The sequence below is a fragment of the Rhamphochromis longiceps genome, linkage group LG5, assembly GCF_057381845.1.
Source record: "Rhamphochromis longiceps isolate RC_006_pf linkage group LG5, R_longiceps_female_GT1.1, whole genome shotgun sequence".
NCBI classification, from domain to species: Eukaryota; Metazoa; Chordata; class Actinopteri; order Cichliformes; family Cichlidae; genus Rhamphochromis; species Rhamphochromis longiceps.
Genome location: NC_140561.1, coordinates 6,298,459 through 6,324,047, shown reverse-complemented (window position 1 = coordinate 6,324,047; position 25,589 = coordinate 6,298,459). Strand labels below are relative to the sequence as shown.

At 38.7% G+C, this 25,589-nt stretch overlaps 1 protein-coding gene across 2 annotated transcripts in view; it reads right to left on the bottom strand.

Moving 5' to 3' along the window:
- iqsec1b (IQ motif and Sec7 domain ArfGEF 1b) overlaps positions 1-25,589 on the bottom strand; it is a 238,243-nt gene that overhangs the window by 167,845 nt on the left and 44,809 nt on the right. Inside the window, exon 2 of one of the 2 annotated variants that reach the window (XM_085405545.1) lies at positions 10,113-10,142. In XM_085405545.1, coding sequence (XP_085261671.1) covers positions 10,113-10,142 — 30 coding nt within the window. Of the gene's footprint in view, positions 1-8,083; positions 8,579-10,112; positions 10,143-25,589 lie in introns of those variants that run through there. The other variant, XM_085405551.1, reaches the window with a different exon arrangement.

Below are 25,589 nucleotides of genomic sequence, written 5' to 3'. Positions count from 1 at the left end.
CTACTCGAGTAAGTGCAGAGGTGTATTTCTTTGGTTTCTTTCTGAAAGAGAGTCCATGGGACTCACAAAGAATTCATTATGTGGGTTTTATGAGTATTTTCCACAAGCTGCACTCCTCTGCCAGAAGTTAGGGTTTTCCCCGCTGCCAAATCCGACCTTGAGTTCTGGATACACACCATATTTTCTCTCACTCTGTCCAATGTCTTGGTTTAGCTATTGTCATAGCTATCCTGAAGCCTGCTATTAAAATGAATATCAATGGCACAGTCATAAAGAAATAAATAAAATGACACTATTAACAGTTAACCTTCTGCAGCAATTCTGACCCTTCAATTTTCTAAGGTGACATGGGAATACATGGGGTATGCTAATGTCCTTTAACTTTCTTGGACTGCCATCAGGCAAATTAGAAGAACGTGTCTTCAATTGTTTATTGATCTATGTATTTTTGATCTCCTTGATGTGGCACAGCATGAGCTGGTATCAGTTATAATTAGCTCCGGACCTCTCGATCTGCATCTCAGATTTCTTATTCAGTTCAAACTGATCTCTCTTTGGATTGTTTGGTGGCAACTTCTTCATCTCTGACAGTTGGTGAGTGGATAGAGCTGTGTTGGGAGAAATAAAATGTCAAATCATTTGCCAACAAAACTAGCCAATTAGATTCATGAAAATGAGCATCGGCAAAATGCTTTGATGAGATTATCAGGCTACTGGCACATTGTCTAGGGTTGCGGGTAGTTTGTTTTAGGTCATTTGCAAATGCAAAAAATGTAAAAATAAAATAGTTTGTCAAAATGCATTCAGGAAATTTCCCTGCAATTGTAATATACCCTAGTTTTCCAGTCGTTTCCTCACATGGGTTGCCAGTGACATGATTGATTTTAAGAGATTAACACAGTGCTAGTTATTGGATAACTCACAAAAATAAATAAATATCAATATTTAAAATCATCCACTAACTGGAAGGTTGGAAGATTAGTGATAACTGGATGCTCCAGTCTCTGTGCCAAAGTATGCTTGGGCAAGCTACTGAACCTGAAGTTGCTCACAGTTGCAGTTCAGATAGAAAGCAGCTGAATGAGGCATGTTAAAAAGTGCTTTAAGCGCTCAACTAGAGTAGAAAAGCATTATATAAGAATCAGTACATGACTCTAACCCTAACACTTTGCTATTAAAATAGTATATAAAAAATGTATTTTTGGTGGCGCAGTGATTAGCACTGTAGCAACCCCCCCCCCAAAAAAAACAAACAAACAAACCAACAACTCTATTCTCAAAAGTTTCAACAATCAGGAAACAAAGAACGACTCCATAAGATTTTGAGTTTTGAGCTAGCGTTGGGGGTTGTCACCAGGGATGACACAGTGGAAATGCAACACTTGTGTGACACTTCTCCTTGAGAAAAGATCTATCCCTCCAAATCCAAGAGGACCTGGTTGCAGCCACTGTGAAGCTCCACAGTAGGCAGAAACACATTACCTCCACAGTATGGTTAGGATTCCATGTTGGGTTTTTGGCCTTTTTATGACTTTATTTGAAAGGGTACAGTGAACACATGGGTCGGATTCGAACCGGCCGCTCTCAGCCATGCAGCAATATTGGGCATCTATATGAATGACTCTGTCCCAGCCTTTATGATCCACTTGACAGTTTCCACTGAATCTATGCAGGTCACGTGTTTCCACCTGCTGTCGAGGTCACGTGTTTCTGCTTACTGTGGAGCTCCACAGTGGCTGCAGCCAGACCCTTCTCTCCAAATCTAGTAAAACAAACAAAACATTTTCTCATGTCCGACTCCTTTGAGACTAATATAAAATACAAAGCTCAGATTAAAAGAAAAGAGTGAAAAGCTCTTGTTTGGGGAGTAAATATTTGCATTCCAGCTGCTAGATCTGAAAAATAATCATCAAATATATTCATTACTTTCACTCCACTGCAAATTTAATAACAGAGACAACAGACACTGCAGCTTTACTATCATCCATCTGCTGTTAAAATTTTGAATGTACAGCCTGAACACCTTCACTCCCACCTCTGTTCCACTCTGCTGCATAGTTAAAACCTAGCTCATATAGCTTCTAAGAGTGGAGTGGCAGGTCTATTGGTAATTTGCTAACCTCTGTGGTCAATGGACAAAAAGTAATTTTCCTGTCAGCGGAGTGAATCTGAACCACCACTTTGGAGTCATCAGTATGGTGTCCTACTGTTTCATCAAAACGCCACTGCAGCTAACGCAGCCACAGGCAGGATCTTGCAATAAGACACTGCTGACAGTTTTTAAGTCCCACAGTGGAGACGTGAAGTGGAACAGTACAGCTGACAGTCATCTCTCAGGAGCTGGTGATGATTTCTGTAAGCCACCACACACAAAGACCCCCTGTTCCCCTCAATATCCCACACTGTCTTCTGCTAAAGTGGGGCTACTGCTTACAGCTGAGGTAATTCCATTTTCCTGGAATGAGGTTCTGTTAGTGCACTGAAGGCTGTTACAAAGCTTCAATATCCTTCCCAAGCATAAGCTCATGAGAGTTTATGCTTGACCTGATAAAGAGAGAGGCTTTACTCTGTCAACAATTCAGTCCTGTAAGTCTTTGCCTTTTTATAGGCTGATGAAATCCTTTTCCACTTTCACCATACCTGCAGCTTCACAGAACTGTGATATCAGAAACATGTCTGGCTGGCCAACTGCGTAATGTATCAAGCCTATTCCAAACTTTAATGTATTCAGAATGGGGCCAGTAACATATAAAAACATAACCCATGAGCTGTGACTGTATGCTTCATCAGGTGTTAGCAATCCTTTCCAACAGAAGTGAGAATGCTTCCCTGCTCCAGCACAATATCTAATACTATAAAGTTTAAAGATTTTCATTATAACTCTCATGTACAGTATTAGAGGCTCTAACAGGCTCTCCTCCACACAGTCCTCATTTAGAAAGTGCTTCACAAACCCCAACATTACAGCTAACATGAGGATTTTCCTGTCAGTGCAGCTAGCCAAACTACTAAGAACCACTTAGTGAAAGTGGGCAGCATATCCACGGTTTGAACATAAAACTCATGGTATATCAGCCAGGGCCAGCACAAAAGTGACCCCCTGAGACTGATTCTCCTGAATTAGTGGTTCTGTTTATAGCTAGCTAACATAAACTAATGTAAGTCTATTGATGACAACCATCCAACCAACCTGGTGACAAAACATTCCTTACTGACAGAAGATGACATTGAACATGTTTTTAAAACCTTAACTTTAAGCACTTATTTCTTAAATTCAGCTTCACAGTTATATGTGTCACTAGAGGTCCAGTGGAGTCACACAACACTTGTCAAAGTAGCCATGCTCATAATTTTAAGCCCTACGAGTATCCAGTTGAGTTATTTAAGAATAATCCTACACAGCTGTTATTAAGAGGGGGAAAAAACTATACATAGTCTTCTGTAGCAGGTTATAAACATGATTCTTAATATTGTTAATTTAAACATTTTAACATTGCTATTGGAGCCAGTCTCAAGTGCAACTGCAGATTTTAACACTTATTTTAACACTTTTTCAGCAGATGTCATCACTTGAATCAAAATAAATTGGACAGACGTAAGGAAAAAAACACCTCCCTAATTAGCTTAAGTTGGTACAGTCCATATAGCTGCGTTTCATCACAGAAACTTTACTTCAAGAGGGTAAACAAACAGACGGGTGTACCCTCTAGTGTGTATGTACTCGCACACACATATTCACTCACACACCCATATTCTTAAGCATACATACACATACCTACTTACATATGTGTTCACTTGTAATCTCATACATACTAACATATACATATAAACACATAACGATTCAGAAATGTGGCATATATAGTTACAGAGATTCAAACAAGATCGGGTCTCCTTAACCGGATGTAGTGTTTCCATTTACCCCAAATTTCACTAAATATATCAAACTGGAGTCTTTTAATGAAGGTAATTCTTTCCATTTTAAACATCCCATGTACAGTCTCATGCCAATCACCCAGTGATGGAATTTTCACACTAAGCCATTTCTTGGTAATAATTTTACGGGCAGCCAAACTCAGGATACCATACAACTGCTTAGACATTTTATCTACATTTACTGAGTATAAATATCCAAACAAAAGTTCGTCCCAATTAAAGGGAAGCTGCATACCAAAAATAATCTGCAACTCAGAGTGGATCAATACCCAAAAAATGTTGATCCTTGGGCAAGACCAGAACAGATGAAAATGTTTTACTCCTTGGGCCCCACAATTTCTCCAGCAATTAGAGTGATTAAAATAATGTTTACTTTGTGCAGGGGTAATAAAAAACCTACAGATACTCTTCCAACCGTAACATCTCCATGTATTAGAACTAGAAATTCTCCACTGAAAAGCGCACTGCTCATACCAAATGTTATCTGATATTGCTATATTTGTTTCATTTTCCCATTTTTTTTGATGTAGGTAGTATTCCACTTCTTAACCTCTTGTATACCCTTGTACAATCTTGAAATCACCTTAAGGCCTGTGTCAGCCTGATAAGCCTTGACAAATATACTCAGAACAGGTAAAGAAAAAAGATCTGTTCTCTTAGGTATAAAATTATATAGATGATGCCTAATTTGTAAGAACCTAAAAAAGTCCGTTTTACTTAACTGGTATTGATCTTTTATTGATTGGAAGTCCCTAAGAATTCCCTTATCGTAAAACATACAATATGCCGTTAAACCTTGTCCAGACCATGTTTTATATCTTACGTCTAATTCATTAGGTAAAAAATCACTATCAAAAGCGCACCATCTTAAAATCCTAACCTCTTCAATCCAATCATTCTTATTAAGAAATTGTAACCAGAGTTTTAAAGGTAGGTTAATCCATTGGTTTCCTTGATGAATTTGTTTTTTAATAAGTGTCACATCCCCTAGAATTGCCTGAATTGGAGAATCTTTTAAGGTCACTGTTTCTAGTTCTTTCCATCTCGCTTGATAATCTACATTACACCAACACACTAATGTCCTCAATTGAGCAGAAATATAATAGTCTTTCAAACATGGGAACCCCAACCCTCCTTTGTCTTTAGCCAACTGAATAGTTTGGTACTTAATCCGTGGTTTTTTTCCCCTGCCATATAAACCTAGAGATTATTTTGTCCCATTCCCGAAATTGTTTGTCAGTTATTTCTACAGGGAGTGTTTGGAATAGGTAGAGCATCCTGGGCAAGATATTCATTTTAACTGTATCTATACGTGATTCAAAATTTAAAAATGGTAATAAATTCCATCTTTTAATATCCTCATTTATTTTATAACTTAAAGGATTAAAGTTTGCATTGTATATCTTAGACAGATCTTTAGTAATATTTACTCCAAGATACTTCATCTGCTCCGTTTCCCATTTCAAATTGGCTTTAGCCTTAATTTCATAATTGGGCTCATAGTTAAAAGTTAATATCTGAGTCTTCGATATATTTAGTTTATAACCTGATATTGAACTAAAGATCTCCAGAAGTGACAATAGCTTGGGGAAAGTAGTGTTTGGATTTGTCAAATAAATCAAAATATCGTCAGCAAACAAGGAAATCTTATGCTCTCGACCCCTAATCTTGACTCCAGTAATAGTATTGCTTTGTATTACACTTTGACTCAGGGCCTCTATGAAGAGAGCAAAGAGTGAGGGGCTTAGAGGGCAACCCTGACGTGTCCCTCTCTGTAGGTTAAAAACATTTGAAAGCGCCCCGTTAACTTTGATTCTTGCCTTTGGTGATTTATATAATGCTTGTATAATCCTGATAAACGATTGATGGAATCCGAATTTATCCATGACTTTGTATAAAAATTCCCAATTAACCCGATCGAAGGCCTTTTCTGCATCTAAGCTCATAAGGACCATCTGAATTTTATTTTTCCTAACATAATCAATAACGTGTAGTGTTCGGCGAACATTATCTTGCGTTTGTCTCTGCTTAATAAAACCAGTCTGATCCAAACTAATTATCTGAACAAGAATATTTTCAATTCTTTTGGCAAGAATGTATGTAAATATCTTAAAGTCCTGGTTAAGAACACTAATGGGGCGGTAATTTCCACAGTCAAGCCTGTCCTTTCCTTCTTTAGCTATTATAGAGATAGAAGCCTCATTCCAAGATGGGGGAATTACTCCCGTCTTTAAAATATAGTTGAATGATGTTCTCATCAAAGGAATCAGTACCTCTTTCATTTCTTTATACCAGTCTGATGGGAATCCATCTGGGCCTGGGCATTTATTCGGTTTCAATTTTGTAATAGCTTTTTTAATTTCAAATTCAGATATGTCCTTGATTAGGGTTATATTCTGTTTTTCATTCAACTTTGGTAAGTCGAATGAATCTAAAAAAGATATCATATCTTTAATATCCACTCTAGGTTGTGTATATAGTTCTTTGTAGAATTTTAGGAAGGCTGACTGTATATCTTCAAGTTTATACACAATGTTATTTGTTTGAGGGTCCTTTATTTTATATATTGTATTTTCTAATTGTTGTTTTTTTAATTTATAAGCCAGTAATTTAGCAGATTTGCCTCCTACCTCATAGTATCTTTGTTTTAAAAAAACCATATTTTTTTTGTATTTCACTTGAAAAAATTTCATCGATTTCGTTTTTCTTCTTTTGTATTTCTAATTGTAAGTTTGTAACTGCGCTTATTTTATGGGCATCTTCAAGATATTGTAGTTGTGTCTGGAGTTTTCTTAAATGCTCATTTCTCTTCTTTTTTAAATTAGCGCTGTAACCTATGAGTTTTCCTCTTATCACTGCTTTTAGGGCGTCCCATAGAATACTTGGGGAAACTTCTTCATTATTATTTTCCGCTATATAATCTATTATATCTTGACTAATTTGTTCTTTCATCGTGCTTAGAATACTTGTATTTAATCTCCAGGATGTAACTCTTCTTTCGTATCCAAGCACTACTTCCAGGTACAATGGGGCATGGTCTGATAAATCCATCACTCCTATCCTGCAATTGATCACCCTGCTAAAATCTTTTTGGTACATAAAAAAATAATCCAATCTAGAATAAAATGAATGAGGGTGAGAAAAAAAGGTATAATCCTTCTTGTTGGGGTTTAGTTCTCTCCATACATCTATGAGCCCTACGTCCTTTAAGATTAATTTGATGTTTTTGGTTGTTTTATTCAATCCCGGAGCGTGTGGGTTTGATGAGTCCAAGGACGGGTTGAGGCGAACATTCCAATCTCCTCCCAAAATCAGAGTACCTTGTGCCTCTCCAACAATCAATTCAAAAACCTTTTTGAAAAATTTTATCTCTGATCCTGGGGGAGCATATACATTTATAAGAGTAATCAGTATACCCTCCAGGTACCCTTTGACTAGCACAAACCTCCCCTCCTTATCACTGATTTCTTGGATGCATTCAAAATTTAACCTACTAGAGATTAGAATTACCACACCCCTTTTAGGACTCTGAGGGCAGGAAGAGGAATACTGATTAAATTTCCATTTCTTTAATTTATCATGTTCGAGCTTCGATAAGTGAGATTCCTGTATAAAGGCAACTTCTATTTGTTCTCTTTTTATTTTTGACATAATTTTACTTCTTTTAATATGGCTCCCCAGACCATTTACATTAAATGACACTATTTTAGTTACCTTACAGGGCATTGATGTACGACCTTATATAATTCCAATCTCTGTACATAGCCAAAGATCGAAAGGTACTCCCCCAAAACAGAAAAAAAAGAGAAAAAAAGAAAAGAAGAAGAAAAAAAAAAAAACCCAAAAAAAACCCCATTATACAACGAAAACATATAATCATGTTGACTTCCAAAAACATAATCGCTATATTAGCTATATTTGGTGAGGGAAAAACTCTTCTGTCCACTTGTGGAAGAGTGCCCTCTCCGGCACACAGGCCGAAAGCCCAGTGGTCTGTAGGGTCCAACTTATTGTGCAAATAAATGACCCGACTTTAATGTAATTTTATATGCCCTCTTTATAAGATTAACTAATTATATAACAAAACAAGTAAATCGAAATAAAATTCATATTCTCAGTTCATCTTAGGTCTCAATATTCTTGAGTTTACCTCTAGTATAGTGCTCCGTCACACACTTGCTGTTTATCCACTGTCATCTTGGTGCCTAAATATCTGAAGGCGTTCCTTGAAACCCAGCTTTGGAGTCGAGTTTCCACCTTTCTTCTTCGTACTTGTTTGCCAAGTGTGCTGTTTTATTTGATCCAAGAATGAGTCTCTGTCTTTCACAACTTCTACCGATAATCCCCTCTTCACCATATCGGTAGTCGCTTCGTGCGCCGTGTTGTATGTCACAATTCCCTCTCTGTAGAACACCCTTAGCTTGGCCGGGAAAGGCGTCTGGAAGCGAATATTGTTCTCTTTAAGCACCTTCTTCGCTGTCGCATATTCCTTTCTTCTTCTTTGTATCTCCGGGGCATAGTCATTGTCCACATATATCCTAGAATCCATAAAGTTGAAGCCCTTAGCCTGCCAGGCCTTCTTAATAATGTCTTCTTTGTTACGATAACTTGCGAGTTTAACTACAATTGAGCGTGGAGGGGCTCCTTCCGGGGGTTTTTTGCCACCGGCTCGATGTGCTCTTTCAATTCCCAACACCGTGGGGCGGGAGAGACTCATTGTCTTTTCAAATAGAACCTCTACAAAATTGACAACGGATGGAAATTTGTCCTCTTCCCCTTCCCTCACGCCATATATTCTAAGATTCTTGCGACGTGACCGTCCCTCTAATTCCAGTAGCTTAGATTCGCATCGCAACTGAAAATTTGCCATTTCAATTAGCAGCTCCTCCGAGGCCTGGATTCGAGTCTCCATTACGTCTATGCGTCCCTCTGCTTCGTCGAGTCTTATACCAATGCCGACGACCTTCTCCCTTATAGCATTAAACTGATCATTTGTGTCTTTTCTAAAAGCACGTAATTCTTTTAATATCATGTCCATCGTAGCTGGGTGGTCCTTCGTTGTGGCGTTAGCATCGGGTTGCTGGTCTTCTTCCATATTGCTGCTAGCTTGCGACGAAGCATCTTCTTCCGCTTCAGTACGTTCTCCTACATCCTTTTTCTTGGATTTTCTGGGCATTTCTATTCCTTGGTATAGTACCCCACAAAGATAAATCCAAACTTTTTATGTTTCGAGTTAGGTAAATTGGGGTAGAAAAAATGTCGGGAGCAACTATCCTACACAGCCATCACACGATCAGTAATTACTTTCTGATTACTTTTTTCAAGTAACTTGACCAACACTGCTAATGACACACCCCAGTCCATTTTGGCCTGTCTAGAACACCTACATGTAAAACCTTAACAGATTATTTAAAAACATAACCATGAGCTGGGGTTACCTTGTGGATGCTAAGAAGTTACGATCATTGTACTGTTGATGTTGAAACTACGTTATCCAAATCAACATCTAACATCAGCTGAAAGCAGAGCCTTGTCATTGATATTTTTATAGCTAGGCACATCCTATGATGAAAATCTTACCAGCATAATATTAGCTAGGATTTTAGAATGAGATGGTCAGTCATATACAGCCGTTCATGTGTGTGAACCTAATATATTCCAGCCAGGACAGCTGCAGTCAAAGGAACACTCACATAGCCACAGAAACAGCATGAAAGAAGGAGCTGGGGTGGAGGTGGTTTACAAAGCATTTTGCAGATATGCAGTAACTGCAGCCATGCTAAAGCAGCCTAAAGAGCATGAAGGGAATCAGCTGAAGTGGACTGGCATTAAAATCAGTGAATCTGTTAGGACTAGCGTAACTTGAGTTGATATCTATCTAGTTTATACAATTCTCCTCTTAAACCAGTCAGAGTTTGCAAAGTCCTTGATACGAAACGTAAATGTGTTTTTTTAAGTACAAAACAAAACAGTCCTGGAGGAATAAATCTATCGATGGAAAAGAAGAATCAGAGAGAAAACACAGCAGGGAGCACTGTGATATCACTGCTTCCCCGAGGATAGCAGTATAGTTATATGGGTAGGGTAGTGCTGATAAGTGAGAGTGCACAGCAGCAGACGTCTAGAAGGGCATAAGAAAAGAATGACAGCGTATGTACAGCGAGCCGGGCACCACATACCTGACGCGTCTCGGACTTTCACTTTCAGATCTGCAAATGACAAAAATATCAATCAGGAAAAACAATGAACTAAAAGTGGAATAGCGACATACTCAAAAAAATAAGAGAAAAAATGGTTGCATTTGTTTTGCAGCTTGCAAAGACTGATAATAGCAACTTCATCTGAAGCCAAAAACCAAGATAATGCACTTCTGACCAGGTCAAAATGAACAATGAAAGTTCATAAAGGGAAAGCAGCCATATTTGGCTGGATTTCTGTATCATACATATCTGAAGGCAGTTCAGTGAAACATTATGGTGTCAATTAAAAAAGTAAAACTGCCTTCTTTGCTTTTTCCAGACCAGCAGGTCTAGGACAGTTAAATCCCACAGGCCAGAAAAACAAGAACACCAACCATATCTTCTACATCCAGTCTGATTTTGTAGCTTTGCTTAATACTTATTTACAAGCAGTGTAAATTATGCATGAGGTTTACTTTAGCTGTACCTCAGCACTGTCAAAATATTCTTCTGATACCTCAGAGCTGCTTTAGCCTAGATCAAACCACAAACATTGCAGGGAACTTGTTTTTCCTTGGTTCAACATTTTACTCTAATCATAGTCTGGCTCAGAGGATTTTTATGTGAAATTAATAAGAGCTGGCAGATGCCTTTTTCTGCATTTTTGTCTCAGTGCAGCTGATGGTCAGAAATTGGCACGTAAACTAAAGCTTAAGGCACGCAGGAAATTACAAGCAAAATGACCTAAATTATAAAGGAACATGACATATTTGGTTTTTTGACCTTGGCCAGATGTGTGGGTAGGCATGTGTGTAATGACAGATGCCAGCATGACTTTTGCTCCCCACAGATTCCAAAGGATGTCATGTCAGAGCCGGTGGTCACATAAAGGGACAGATCCTTTCAAAGACAGAGGAGGAAAATTCCATCGTTAAAAAGGCTCTGAAAGGATGAGGGTGTCGTTAACGTCCATCAGCCTCACTCTGGAAAATGATAGGGACTCTTCTATTTCACCGCTTTTGGACCAGTTGAGGGAGCATAAGACCAGCCAGACGTATGTGGCTTGAAGGACTCCTTCATTATACGCAGGTTGTCTTTCTCAGCACATCTTGCTAATAGGGCTCTTGTCTTCTTCACTCTCCCTTCAGTAGAAAAACTGTCAGCCTTTTTGGCTCCTGGTGCTCAATACTCAGCTAATGAGTGTGATCTGTAGTGAATTCCACTCTATAGAGATAGGTGAAACAAATGCTGGCAGAGGTGGTAGTGCTTTGACACCTTCATCCATGCCATGTTTTTCCCCGAGACAAAGTCACTGAAGCGTAGCAAATCCTTTACTAATGGCATAATGGTACGCTGCCTGTACAAAGCTGCTTTGATGAGACACTTCTGAACTTTAGATGTTCTACTTTGTCACTACTGTTTTCAGATGACATGGAGAGCGAGTGCAGCAAGGGGAGTGTCGGAAGGAGGCTGGGAGTGGGGACGATAGGAGGGGAACAGAAAGAACAAAGTAAGCAAGAACTGATGATGTGCCCAAAGGAAATCATGATCTGTCAGTGTGAGACCAACAAAAAGATTCACCTGTCCTCTGTCAAAAGCAAAATCAACGGCAAATTGTAAACAAGGCAACTGCAGCAGGGAGACCTCCGACTGCAAGTGTGGGTCCCCTGTTTGCTGTGGGGAAACGTGACACTCCCCCTTAAACTAACTGGTAACTGGCAAGGATGAGATAGAAGAAGGCAGATAAAACCCACTTAATGATCTCATCTAAGGATGCCAGATAGCCAAGCTTTTCTTAGAATTTGCATCCAATACCAGACAGAAGAGCAGGCTTTCATGTCTTCCAAACTGCTCTTCGTTCAGAGCCTTTTATCTTAGCCTAATTTAACAATTGTGAGTTGTTGGTGTGCGGAGAAACAATTTTGCATTCAGTGTTCTCATAAAAGCCTTAATTCTTATGCATTTATTAATACTAGGAATAAAATACATGGGGTTTATAAATGGGTATTATTTTGGCCAAATCTTCATTTTACAGTTTATAGCTTTACATTTTCATATTTGTAGCCTTTTCTCTCTTTGTTTGTTTCTTCACTTTTTCTCAGTGCAATTATATTTAAATCCAGTTCCCCATCTCTCTGCCTCTCTGTGGACCTGGCCTGTACCATTGCACTTACAACCCTCTCCTTTCACATAATTGCATGACCGTAGTCTGTCTTTGCTTGTGATTTGCCACATGTTGTGCCCATCAAAATAAAGTCCTGGCCCTGCCTGCATGGACTGAGAACGAGTGACTGAAGATTCTGCTCTTCCATCTCATTCACTACAAAGAATCAGCTCTCCGATTTGGCTCATTCACAAATGGCACATAGCTGTTAAATGTAACATCATTAGCCAAATTCAAAACACATATAGTTAGGTTCATGTGAAGGACTTGGAAGTAAGGACCCAGAATGCAGACAGAGAGGACGGTGGAGTTGATCAAAAGGCGAGTCCTTCATTTGATTTTTGTCCAATATACAAAATCAAACGGAAAAAAAACAAGTCCAAGAGAAGAGCAACTAAAAACTGTGGCTAGGACACACTAGGACACAGAGAACCTGAACTCAAACAGGGACTGAAACAGTAACTTAACAGTGTGAAGTTAACAGTATGCTCTGACAACAGCAGGAAGGAAGAAAGCACTATACATACAGGGAGTGCAGAATCATTATGCAAGTTGTATTTTTGAGGAATAATTTTATTATTGAACAACAACCATTTTCTCAATGAACCCAAAAAACTCATTAATATCAAAGCTGAATGTTTTTGGAAGTAGTTTTTAGTTTGTTTTTAGTTTTAGCTATTTTAGGGGGATATCTGTGTGTGCAGGTGACTATTACTGTGCATAATTATTAGGCAACTTAACAAAAAACAAATATATACCCATTTCAATTATTTTTACCAGTGACACCAATATAACATCTCCACATTCACAAATATACATTTCTGACATTCAAAAACAAAACAACAACAAACCAGCGACCAATATAGCCACCTTTCTTTGCAAGGACACTCAAAAGCCTGCCATCCATGGATCCTGTCAGTGTTTTGATCTGTTCACCATCAACATTGCGTGCAGCAGCAACCACAGCCTCCCAGACACTGTTCAGAGAGGTGTACTGTTTTCCCTCCTTGTAAATCTCACATTTGATGATGGACCACAGGTTCTCAATGGGGTTCAGATCAGGTGAACAAGGAGGCCATGTCATTAGTTTTTCTTCTTTTATACCCTTTCTTGCCAGCCACGCTGTGGAGTACTTGGACGCGTGTGATGGAGCATTGTCCTGCATGAAAATCATGTTTTTCTTGAAGGATGCAGACTTCTTCCTGTACCACTGCTTGAAGAAGGTGTCTTCCAGAAACTGGCAGTAGGACTGGGAGTTGAGCTCGACTCCATCCTCAACCCGAAAAGGCCCCACAAGCTCATCTTTGATGATACCAGCCCAAACCAGTACTCCACCTCCACCTTGCTGGCGTCTGAGTGGGACTGGAGCTCTCTGCCCTTTACCAATCCAGCCACGGGCCCATCCATCTGGCCCATCAAGACTCACTCTCATTTCATCAGTCCATAAAACCTTAGAAAAACCAGTCTTGAGATATTTCTTGGCCCAGTCTTGACGTTTCAGCTTGTGTGTCTTGTTCAGTGGTGGTCGTCTTTCAGCCTTTCTTACCTTGGCCATGTCTCTGAGTATTGCACACCTTGTGCTTTTGGGCACTCCAGTGATGTTGCAGCTCTGAAATATGGCCAAACTGGTGGCAAGTGGCATCTTGGCAGCTGCACGCTTGACTTTTCTCAGTTCATGGGCAGTTATTTTGCGCCTTGGTTTTTCCACACGCTTCTTGCGACCCTGTTGACTATTTTGAATGAAACGCTTGATTGTTCGATGATCACGCTTCAGAAGCTTTGCAGTTTTGAGACTGCTGCATCCCTCTGCAAGATATCTCACTGTTTTTGACTTTTCTGAGCCTGTCAAGTCCTTCTTTTGACCCATTTTGCCAAAGGAAAGGACGTTGCCTAATAATTATGCACACCTGATATAGGGTGTTGATGTCATTAGACCACACCCCTTCTCATTACAGAGATGCACATCACCTAATATGCTTAATTGGTAGTAGGCTTTCGAGCCTATACAGCTTGGAGTAAGACAACATGCATGAAGACGATGATGTGGACAAAATACTCATTTGCCTAATAATTCTGCACTCCCTGTACACAGAGGGGAGATCGGAACAGAGAGGAAACATCTGGGAACAAAACAAGACACAGGTGACAAAAATCTAACTGCTGAGACAGAGACAAGCAACGCTGAACACACACAAGGTTAGAAAATAAAACAGGAAACCAGGACTAAGACCCATGAATCTAACACAACACTATAAACCAGGCCTGGACCAAAAGTAAATAAACACAATGACAAGGCCAACTACACTTAGAAACTAGGAGAGAGGTGACATAAAAGGGAACTAACATCGTTTCATTAAGAACTAAGAATTAGAAACATAAATAACAAAAACTCAAGAGACACTCTGAAATAAAACCAAATTTAAAAGACCAAATACTAAAGGACTGCTTCACAAATCCAAAATAAAATGTGAACCAACCAAATCTCAAAACCTAATGTCATCGACCCACGGACCCTGATAATGATTGACAGCATTTGCTACTTTGTTAACATAATAACTGCTGTTATGAACAAACAGCATACTACTCTATTGTTGAGGTAACTGTGCTTGATATTTAAAGGTTTAACAAACATCCACAGCAGACCAGCCTTAGAGAGCCAGTTTAGTTGAGACAAAGTTATCAGTTTATTCCTCAAACACAGTTAATACTCACAAGGGGGGAAATGCATACTCATAAGATATATCAGATAATGTGAATAGTATGGTGCTAATGGTCCAGTCAGGTAGGACTAACTTATTGCACAGATGATGTATATTTTGTAAGTAAATAAATAAATAAATAAATAAAATAAAACAGTTTTTGCTACACTGTAAAATTGTCACTAACCTATGAGCAAATTACTAAGCTGCAGTCTTCACAACGGTGAAGATACCACAGGTAGTGCCACACTGGCTACTTCCATATTTTATATATGACATATGGTGGTAGATTTAATCAACCATGGGGACACTTTGCTGTGATTGATTATTGTTATGTCTATATTAACAAAACCCTCGCCTGGCCTTATATTAAAGGTAACAAAATGAAGACAAGGACAAGAGCCTTGAAAACAAGCGTTGCCGAGCTGAAATATTTGTAAAACAATGCTGGTGGTTACAACTTTTTAAATGTGGAAAAGCTACTTTCCTCTTCAGTAATTACAGTAATTTAGAGTTTCGGGCTGTTGGCTCTGATATCCACTTTGACAAAGCAAGCACTATGATATCGTCACTTTCAGAGATTGTTAAGCTTTTTTTCAGTTCCCCATCAGCAGAAAGTGACTTTGAAAAAAACATTAAACATGCAATTTAGCCACATACACAAGTAAAATATGAGCAACAGAACCAATGATAGCCACTAGGTGGAATAAGCAGTGACAGGAGTTCTTCTGTTTTATCCAATCTAGCACCAACTATTTAAAAATCAACCAGATGATAAGTGGAAATAGGCTCAGTTCCATGCCTTATGGTTCATTTGCTCGTTTTTGACCACAGTGAAATCCCCAACAGATCCTTCTCAGCTTCTCACTTTCTATGTTTATAACCTCAAAATATACTGAGCCTGCTTCTCCTGTAATCAACACTGTGTCAAAAACACCAGCATTCCTGCTGTATCCTCCTTCTAGATTGATGGGTCCTAATTGCATGACCCTCTTTGTTCAAACAAAATAAAAGGAGCATAAAAAGGGCAGCTGGTAGACTGCATAAAAGCACAGGATGTGACAGAAAACATGCACAACGCCTGACTAATTGAAAGGAAAAAGAGGCATGGTGCCAAAGCAGATGGTTTTTAATAGAAGCACATTAAGAAGTCTGATAAGGAGTATTTACACACTGGGTTTATGGTACCTGCTAATCATCTTTTTAACTTGGGTCTAGCTGTTTGAATTGTATGATGTGGCTGAGCAGCATACAAGAAACAAAAAGTTAAGATCAGTGTAGCACTGAACCACCACGAACAAAACCTCATTCAGGGAATTTGTATTAACTGTTTACCTGCTTGCTCATTAAACAATGTGATTATGTAATGAGCCAACCACATGGTAGCAAATTAAGACATTTAGGCATGAAAACATGGTAAAGATGACCTACTGAAGTTCAGATTGAGCATGAGAATGGAGAAAAAAACCATTTAATTGACTGTGAACATGGCATGGTGTCAAACAGGCTGGTATTTCAGCAGCCGCTGATCTGCTGGGATTTTCCCACACAAGTTTATGGAGAATCACAAAACAGGAAATATCCAATGACTGTATAAATAGGTAGCCTTTCCTTTATTCATTAGGAGTCGTGCTTTTGGCCAGCTCACAATGTTTCGTATTTATAAGTTTTATAAAACTTTAATGGCTCCGCAGAAAACAGGTTTTAAATGAGCAAAGACTTTAGCTATTAGCTATCTGATGATAAAGCCACCCAAAATGTTGAAAATAATCCCTCAGTTTCAGTGATTACAATAAAAATGCTTTAAAAAAAATGGAGACCTCATAAAACACGGCCTCGTTAAAGTCTCCGAAATAATGTGCCCGAAAAAAAGTGCAGGACTTCAACAACGTCAGCATGTCCAGAAATCCAGTTGTGCGACGCATTGAAGACTCGTCAGCCAACATTAAACCGCACAGCTGCTATTTTTTTTTTTTTTTTTTTGCGGGAGTGGACGAGAGCCCGAGTACTTTAGGTGAGTAAAAAATATATTCCACAGTACCCGTGTGTTAATAAGCATGCATGTGCAGGTACACATGCTTCAAATATCAATAATGCGCTTCAATGCCACCACTACCCTGCTTTTGCGCACCACTTTCTTATATGCGTTTTTCTTGTTAACACACAGAGTACACACCTCTGTGCACAGCACACAAAGTCAGCTGATCTCAGCTGATGTTTTTTCTCTGTGCTGTAAATTTTCTGTCTAAGAAGAGGCTGCTGTTCTGAGAAGCTAAAGCTTTTTCTGAATAAATCAATAAAGATCCATTTATGGAAAGCTGTGATGAAGGCAGTTTTGTCTTTAATTATATTCAACAATATAACATATTTGACCACTTTTAAGTGACTTTTCTAACTTTAATACACTAAAGTTAAGGTCATATACCTAACTTCTGGTAAGTGCCCCAGCCGCTCCTATATTTTTATGTATGTGGCCCTCAGTGAAAAAGTTTGGACACCCCTGCTGTAGGGAAACCTCCTGCTCTAGGCTCAAGTACCTTACCTGCTCAAGTCTGCCCACCCTGTTGTCTCATCCCACTCCACAGCAAAAAGTGCTAGTAGTATTTAAACAAAGCAATAATGTGCAAATAGGAAACTAAAACTGCCTTCTGTCTATAAATATCGCTTCAAATGAAATCAAAACGGATTTATTTTAAATCCAAAATAACAAGTTTCCCAGTTTAAAGATGATTCTGTTCAAGAATTCACGATCGCCGTAGACATGCTCTGGAGTGAGGCTTGCTCTTATCTGTTAGATGATGTTCGCAGGTATCAATGCAACGCACTAACTTAACTCACTAAAACTGATCCATTCAGTGCTGACGTCACAGCTCTGCGCTGCCGGCGTTTTTAAATGCCCGTGCACTGCAACAGTGCCGTGCATTAAACTTTGTTTTCTGTTAAATGCTTTCACACTTTTTAAAATCTCAGCTTACATTTTCTTCCCTCCTCCTGTTTTAGCGCTACGCTCTTCTTCCTTAGTATTGAGAGCTGTCTTGGCAGGCGACATAGGCAATACTGCCCCCATAGTTTGATGTAGTGTATTGCAGTTCCAACAACACATTTACGTGTTATTAGTATACATCGCATCGACCAATTTTTATAGTCGACATCATCGATTATGTCAACAAATCATTTAAACAGCCCCAGAAACAGGTAGGTTTACCAACATTACATCAGTACTTTTACTAAACAAATCACTGATGTTGGAAAAACTGCATTATTCATGAACAACTGGCAAAATAAGACAAGTTACAATTTCTTTTTAATTATGATTATAACATAGTTACAACCAAGAACTGGCCACCACAAGAACTAAATGTTTCACCTCTATTTGACTAATGTCCATTAAAAAAAAGATTTACGCAGAGCAACAAAAATATTGCTGAGGTCATTGTTAGAATACTTTTCCCTCTTCCACTGGCACACACAAATCAATACATCCGGTCCTAATGAGGTGAAAAAAACATCCTGATGAGGAAGAACTGTCTAAATAAAAAAGCTGCTGCACCAGTATATTATGGGAACTGCTCCTCCCTAACAATCAACTTTGCTCCAGCAGCTGTCAGTCCAATCACAGCAAGGATTAGGATAATTAACATTTTCTACCCACAGAGTTTTCTAATCAAGTATAAAGTTTGAATAGTCACAGATGAATGGTGCTGCAGGGAATTGTGTGTCACACATGTTCAAGCTTCCCCACAGCACCTTCACCTTCCATCTGGAAATATATTGCATCTGAGTGAAAATTACCTATATTCAGTTCTCTGCTGATTTCAAGTAAAATCTAAAAAATAAAATAAAATAAAATAATTCAAGACCTGATTCTGAGCCAAGCTATCAAAGTCACACTCAAATGTGGAGATTTCCCATATTTACTAAGGGAATGGCAGGAATCCTACATTGTAATGTGGGCAAATGTAATCCAGGCATCTTGTAATGAACTGGCAGGGGGCCACAGCCAAGCCAATTAAATGATATGAGCCTGGCAATAAGTGCTTTTTATTTCATGACCCCAAGAAAACTGCTGCAACTAAATTTCATCATCTCACAATGCACTAGTTGTAGGAAACCTTCATGCCTTCACACCAAAAAAAATAGATTACTCCTCTCATTACAACTTTCAACTGGCACTTTCAAAGATTTTGTACGGGCTAAAGTGTAAGAACTAAAGTGCCTTTCCAAATTTCAATTGCTATCTCAGTTTCCTGTGCCCTCAAAGCTGGACCTGGGATAATACAATTTAGCTTTGAAAAGTGTGAAAAGCTAATAAATGTGATTTCTCCCATATTTCATTTCTTTTAAAGCGCTGCAGCCTTCTTGCTGGAAGTCCCCTTGTGTTGACAAAGCCTCATGCCAAGTTTTCTTTTTTTCTGTTGTGTCAGTTGGATCCTTGTATAAGCACACAGGCTAATGGAATTAACCTTTCCACATGCCGGGCACTACATCACGGCCAAGAAAGACAAGCAGTGCAGGGAGGGGAGCACAGGCAGACTGTCAGCATCAGCCCTGGGAAACCAGGATGGATGACCCCAAAGTTAACCTGCAGACCCACAACATACTGCATTTCTAAAAGCATGAAGTCAACTTGGAGTAGATTTAAATCTGAAATGCATTTGATAACAGTTTTAAACAAAATATGATGAAATTTGATTATTATTATTTATTAATATCAGTTTTTGTAATGACTTGATCCAAATAGTCATCATGCTAATAATTAAATAAGAAAAAAAGGTTTCCAAAATAAAATAGTTTAAGTACTTTTAAAATCTTGGATGAAATCTAGCTGTGCCTCTAAAAGTTTCATAAAATGTTTGTGCCAGCAAATAGTAATTATTCACATTCTTGGCATGTGGAGTTCTGGGCTTCCAAACATGTACTTGTGTTTTGGAACAAACACTAGCTGGTGTTTTGAAGCTAACTTAATGGTATTAACTGCAGCCAGCCTTTCAAGAGATAGGAAATAAAGGCTGAGAAGCCTCTGTGCCAGCGATAAAGCAGGGTTATTATTCAATTGTTGCAGACAGTGGGATATTACTTCCTTACAAAGATGTCAGAACTGTCCTCTAATTAGCAACTTCACAATGTCAGTTTGGAAACTGTGATGCTAGTTTGGCTAAGCTGTCCAACCTCTTCTAAAGCTAAACTGGCTTCAAGTAACTACAGAGAACACTGGTGGTTGTCTTTGACTTAGCTGTACAATAAAATGTGTCCATCATCATTGTGAAATAAAAGAAAATAATTAATCGTATAGGCTATTTGGAGGGCTATATATTTTAAAATTATGATTGTAATATTAGTTAAATCTATTTTTTATATATTTTTTGGTTTGTTCCCACACTTCTTTATTCCTTTCCTTAAAAAGACCCAAATGAACTGAGATAGCTATCAGCTTGATGACTAATGGAGCAATAGGTTCAAATAGTCAAATGATGTAATTATGACATAAACTATTAAAACATAGCTGTATGCAAAGAAGCTTTTTACATTAAGAGCAGTTTACACTAATGCAAATGAGGGATAAAAACGATATAAAACTGGACAACAAAGCTAATGGTCTTTAGCTTAGTCAATGCTAGACTACCTTGTTTCATGACTTTTCTAAAAAAATAAAAACAAAAACAAACAGACATGATATTGGTGTCTGGCTTTGCTTTCATTGTTATTGGTATCAACAGTTTGTCTTTGGATGCTTGCACAAAGTTTTTGACTTAAGTCCAAACTGTTGGCAAGTAGTGATAGAGCTCTGATGATGATGATAATGATGCTTTCTCTTGATCTCTCTCCCAGCACTTGTTGGGACTATTTTTATTGCAATCATAGTAACATAATGTGTCCCTATGAACTCCATTATTTTATTGCTTTTTACTTATTTCTCATCAGCTCGCCTCCACGTGCCATGTGGTTGTGGGTGAGGCCCTGCACTCACAGTGCGAGCAGAGAAAGCACAAACTAACATGACCATAAGTGACAGCAGGAAAGAATCTCAGACTGAGATAGAATCAAACTAGTATAAATATTTCATTTATTTATTTTGTTTATCTTCTGTTGTAATTTATTAAATGAATGAATCTTGCTGAGTGTATTTATTTCTAATATTATTAAAGCAAGAAGAGCCTGATATTTGCCTTACACGTAAAGAGTAATTCCAAGTTTCTCCCTCAGAGTAGCATGACCACAAATGGCAGCATAAATGCTGACCTGTGAGCACACGTCCCACTAAAGGATGTCAGGACCTCATGTCACCCTTATTGAGTCTGATTCTGACATAGATGAGTAGCCAGCTGGAGGTGATTTGTAGGGCTATGGTAGTGCTCCTCCTTTTCCTCTTCACACAAAGGAGCAGATCCCAGTCCTGCTGCTGGGTTGATGTATTTCTACAGCCCTGCCCGGTTTGACTCATGTTTCAGCCACTTCCTGACTTAGTGTTTTACCGCAATGATAGTTTTGCTGAGTGTATTTCACGTTTTTTTCTTATTGGAGATTGACATGGTGTCACTTCAGACTGTCATGTGTCTCTTTTTATACATGCAATGTCCCAACTACCTGCTTTGAAACCCAAGTGAGAAATAAAGTACAGTTTTACATATAATCCATTAATTCATTGGTTTTAGTTCTGCTAAAAGGACATGATCCCTCACTGACTTCCTGCTCATGAACAGCTGGTAATTGCTCTTGATGGAGCACTTGGACAAGTTGGATGAGACTGCAAATGGGATTTTAGTGGTGCTATAAGCACTGACATTATGCTTAAACCCAATGGGGAATTTACTTATGCTACCTCTACAGTCTGTATAGTCTCTGTATGATACTTCTCTGTATCGGGCTCACGATTGTAATGAGGCTGATGCACTGTGAGTGGATTTAGTGAACTTGGCTTGAAACATATGAGTATTCATACAAAGTCTGTGTCCTCACAAGTGTTTTTGTCTTTTATTTTTTAAGACTCACTCTGAATGTGACCTTCATTGTACTTTATACTGTGAGGGAATGAAAAAGTTAGTTAGCTTGTTAGTGCACTGGGGAGCCCACAAACAGACTTAACAAAAAGAGCAGTCTCTACATGAGCGCATATCCTCCCACCATAGTGCTTTTACTTCCCAGGATATTAATAGAAACAACAGGCCTTCTCTAACAATAACGTGAATCCTTCACTGACATTCAGCAATATTTATTTGAGGGATAAGAGACATGGCAGATTCTTAAGTACAAGAAAATTGATTAGTTCTTTTGTATATTTCCAAATCGAGTCATGAAATTAACCTGGAATGAAATTACTTGTGAGAGACAATGAGCGGTGCAGGAATAAGATTGATATAGAAGAAGTAAATAGAGCATTTGATGGAAGGTAATGCCATCAATATTAGCCCCACACTGGCCTCAATTTGGTATCTACATGATGGAATAAAAATGAACCCTCAGTGTTATTGGAAGATAGTATCATTCCCTCTGTGAGTAGAGTACTAAACAGCAATATTGGGAGTCTGCCAGCAGGTAGAGGAGGTGTGTGTGTGTGTGTGTGTGTGTGTGTGTGTGTGTGTGTGTGTGTGTGTGTGTGTGTGTGTGTGTGTGTGTGTGTGTGTGTGCGCATCCTAGAGAGAGGCAGAAAAAGAGAGGTCAAAAGAGAAGATTGGGGGAAGCGGAGATCTGGAGACAGTTACACAGAGGTGTACTCAAGCTGAACTCTGTGGGCCAGCTTGGGCCAGGCAAATATGTTTTTAGAGTGGATGACTTATGCACCCTGGTCCTCCTGAGTAAAGTGGAGGCCACTTCAGGTGCTCTTCTGCAGACCTGGCTCGCCCTCTTGGTTAAATCTCTCAATAGCTAGCACACTAATCTTCTTACAGTAGATGTATGTTGCTGGATGAGAATCAAGTGAAGGCAAAGTCACCAAAAAAAGGATATACCAGGATGTACAGAAGCCCACAATGTCTCCTCTCACAATTGCTATTAAAAGCTGTAATCTGGAGATAACAAAGCTCGTTTTCTCGCGATAACAGGTTAAATTATCTCATTACCTGAAAAGCTAATGGCTTATTTCTCAGAGAAATTGCATCTTTATCACACAAAGCTGTCTTTTGTTTTCTCTAGATCATTGGAGGACTTGTAAGCCATGAAAAGCATTCTCTCTTTTTTCTTTTTTAGAGGTCGGCGTATGATTTGCACCAATTTGATTGGTGCTGGCTCTACCACAAAGACACAATGCAATTTCAGCTCGTCACAGCATCGACTTCATTCTAATCAGATAAGCTGATCAATAACTCCTGCATCTCAGTGTTTCAAATGTGCGTCTTGCACCAAGTAGGCAGAGAGAATGGTGAAATGAGAATGTACTTGTTTGCAGTGATAACTAAATCTTAATTTATAATGACAAAATATGATTTGTAGGATTTTACAAGGTAGCCAGAGAAATTAACTTAACTGATAACACCATTATACCTGAACAAATGACTAGCAGCTGTGCACAATGACCAGTTCATCCGACTTTCAGGTAGGGCTGGGCCATATTATACCGTTCACGGTAATACCGGTATAATGTTAGGCAACGATAGGAAAATGAAATATCGCGATAGAATGGGAGTAAAACGCGCATGCGCAGTGCCTTTGTTTTCATACGCACATGGCCGATTGTTGAGTGAAATAGATGAACCAGAATTGGTTTGTAAAAATGGTGCAACTTCCGTGATGTGGAACTGGTTTGGTGTTTGTCCGTCAGATACACAACAAAGCACATTTTTTTGCAGAACATGCAAGCGGCCGTTGTTATTGTCGTATTTGTCGGACTAAGATGCTCTTAAATCTGGGAGTAATCTGGGTCCTAAACTCCGTATACTTCAGGTCAAACAACACTGCAGCATCACTTAGAGTTAAAAACTGTCTAAATTCTTTCATCTTTAATAAAACGATCAGCATTGCTGCTTTACCAGGTGTAACTATAAAGTTTAACTTCCAGGCATCCATGAAAACAAAAGTTATTACATTTAACGGAGTTAGAAGTTAGCAGGAAGCTAGCGGAAGTTAGCTCGCTAGTTTCGCTAGTTACCTAAGCATGATATTGCATGTTCTGACTGAGAGATTTCTGAAAAAAATCAAACGTACAGCTCTGCTATCACTTCCAACATAAATGAAGACAGGAAACTAAACAGCAGTGACGTTTGTAGGGTTACTGAAGTTGGGCTAGCTGGTATATAATGATGTGCTACGTGATCGCTAGCGACACAGCTATGTTAGCATAACATAAACAGTGAAGCTGGAGGACGAACACTAACACTTTTCCACTTATAAAAGTTAACGTGAAGGTTCTTCATGGTTAGAGACAAATGCAATCGCATGGCAGGATGCTGTAAACGGACCAAACTTCAGTCAGGAGAACAACTGAGATAATCCATCCACAATACGAGGTTAGTCATTAATATACTGCAACAACATGGGAATAGAGCAGCTGCCAGAGAATTCAACATTAATGAATCAATGGTACAGAAGTGGAGGAAGCAAGAAGAATGAGTTTAATAAAGTTTGATTTATCTGACTGCTTTGTTTCGCTTAATGTGCCTTATAATCCCGTGCACCTTATGGTCCGAAAAATGCGTACTGCACACTGCAGTTTAATGTTGCAAAGCACCTCTTTTTAACTTCAGTGGATATTATACATGGTTATGCTCAGGATATGTCAGCCCATTTCTACTGGAAATGCCTTTTGGTTAAACTTTCAGCAAGGAATTTGCATTTGCACTGTTACATTTTTATAAAGCTTTAATATACATAAAAACCAGCTTCTTGTTTAAGTGAAAATAAATGGAAGGTTGTCTTTTTGCGCTAGTAATGTTGTGGAGTTGTATTTTGTCTCGCATCAATTATATCGTCAGTTATATCGTTATCACAAATTTTCAAATATATATCGTGATAAATATTTTTGGCCATATCGCCCTGCTCTACTTTCAGGTATCTAAACTTTGGAAGAAAGACAGAACAGCTGATGGAAACAGAACAGTCAAAACCACGTAAGGTCCACAAACAGACGGACTTTGGGCTGTGAGGTGACACTAAACTCCCACTTGTGTATTTGAGCACGTTTCACTTAAAGACCCTTCCTCACTCTGAACATAGTGATCAAATTAAATAACACCCTAGAAACCTTAGCCTTGCATTCCATTGCAATTTAAATGAAACTGTAATCTTCTAGTTATGAGGAGCTCTCTTTTAAACCAAAGTCCCATGTTTTGTCACCACAGTTATGCTAATGTCTAGAGAATAAGAGTATTACTACTACACATGACGCAATACAGTGGCTGTCCTCATTTACTCTGAGTGCTCGAAAGCACTCCTTTAAATTTTAATTAAATAAATCATCTAAAAAACATATTAGGAGAATAAATAACATAAGTTTAATAGAAACATTAGGAAAAGTAGGTGGGTGATTAAAAAATCGTCACTTATTTTGGACAAGACTTGTGTAGGAAACAACAGAGGAAAATGTGCATCTTTCATTTGAAGGTGAGAAGAGCTGATAGGAGGCCAACGTAAGAGACCTGTATATAAAATAGAGCTGTAATAAAGGATCAGTGAACTGGTTCT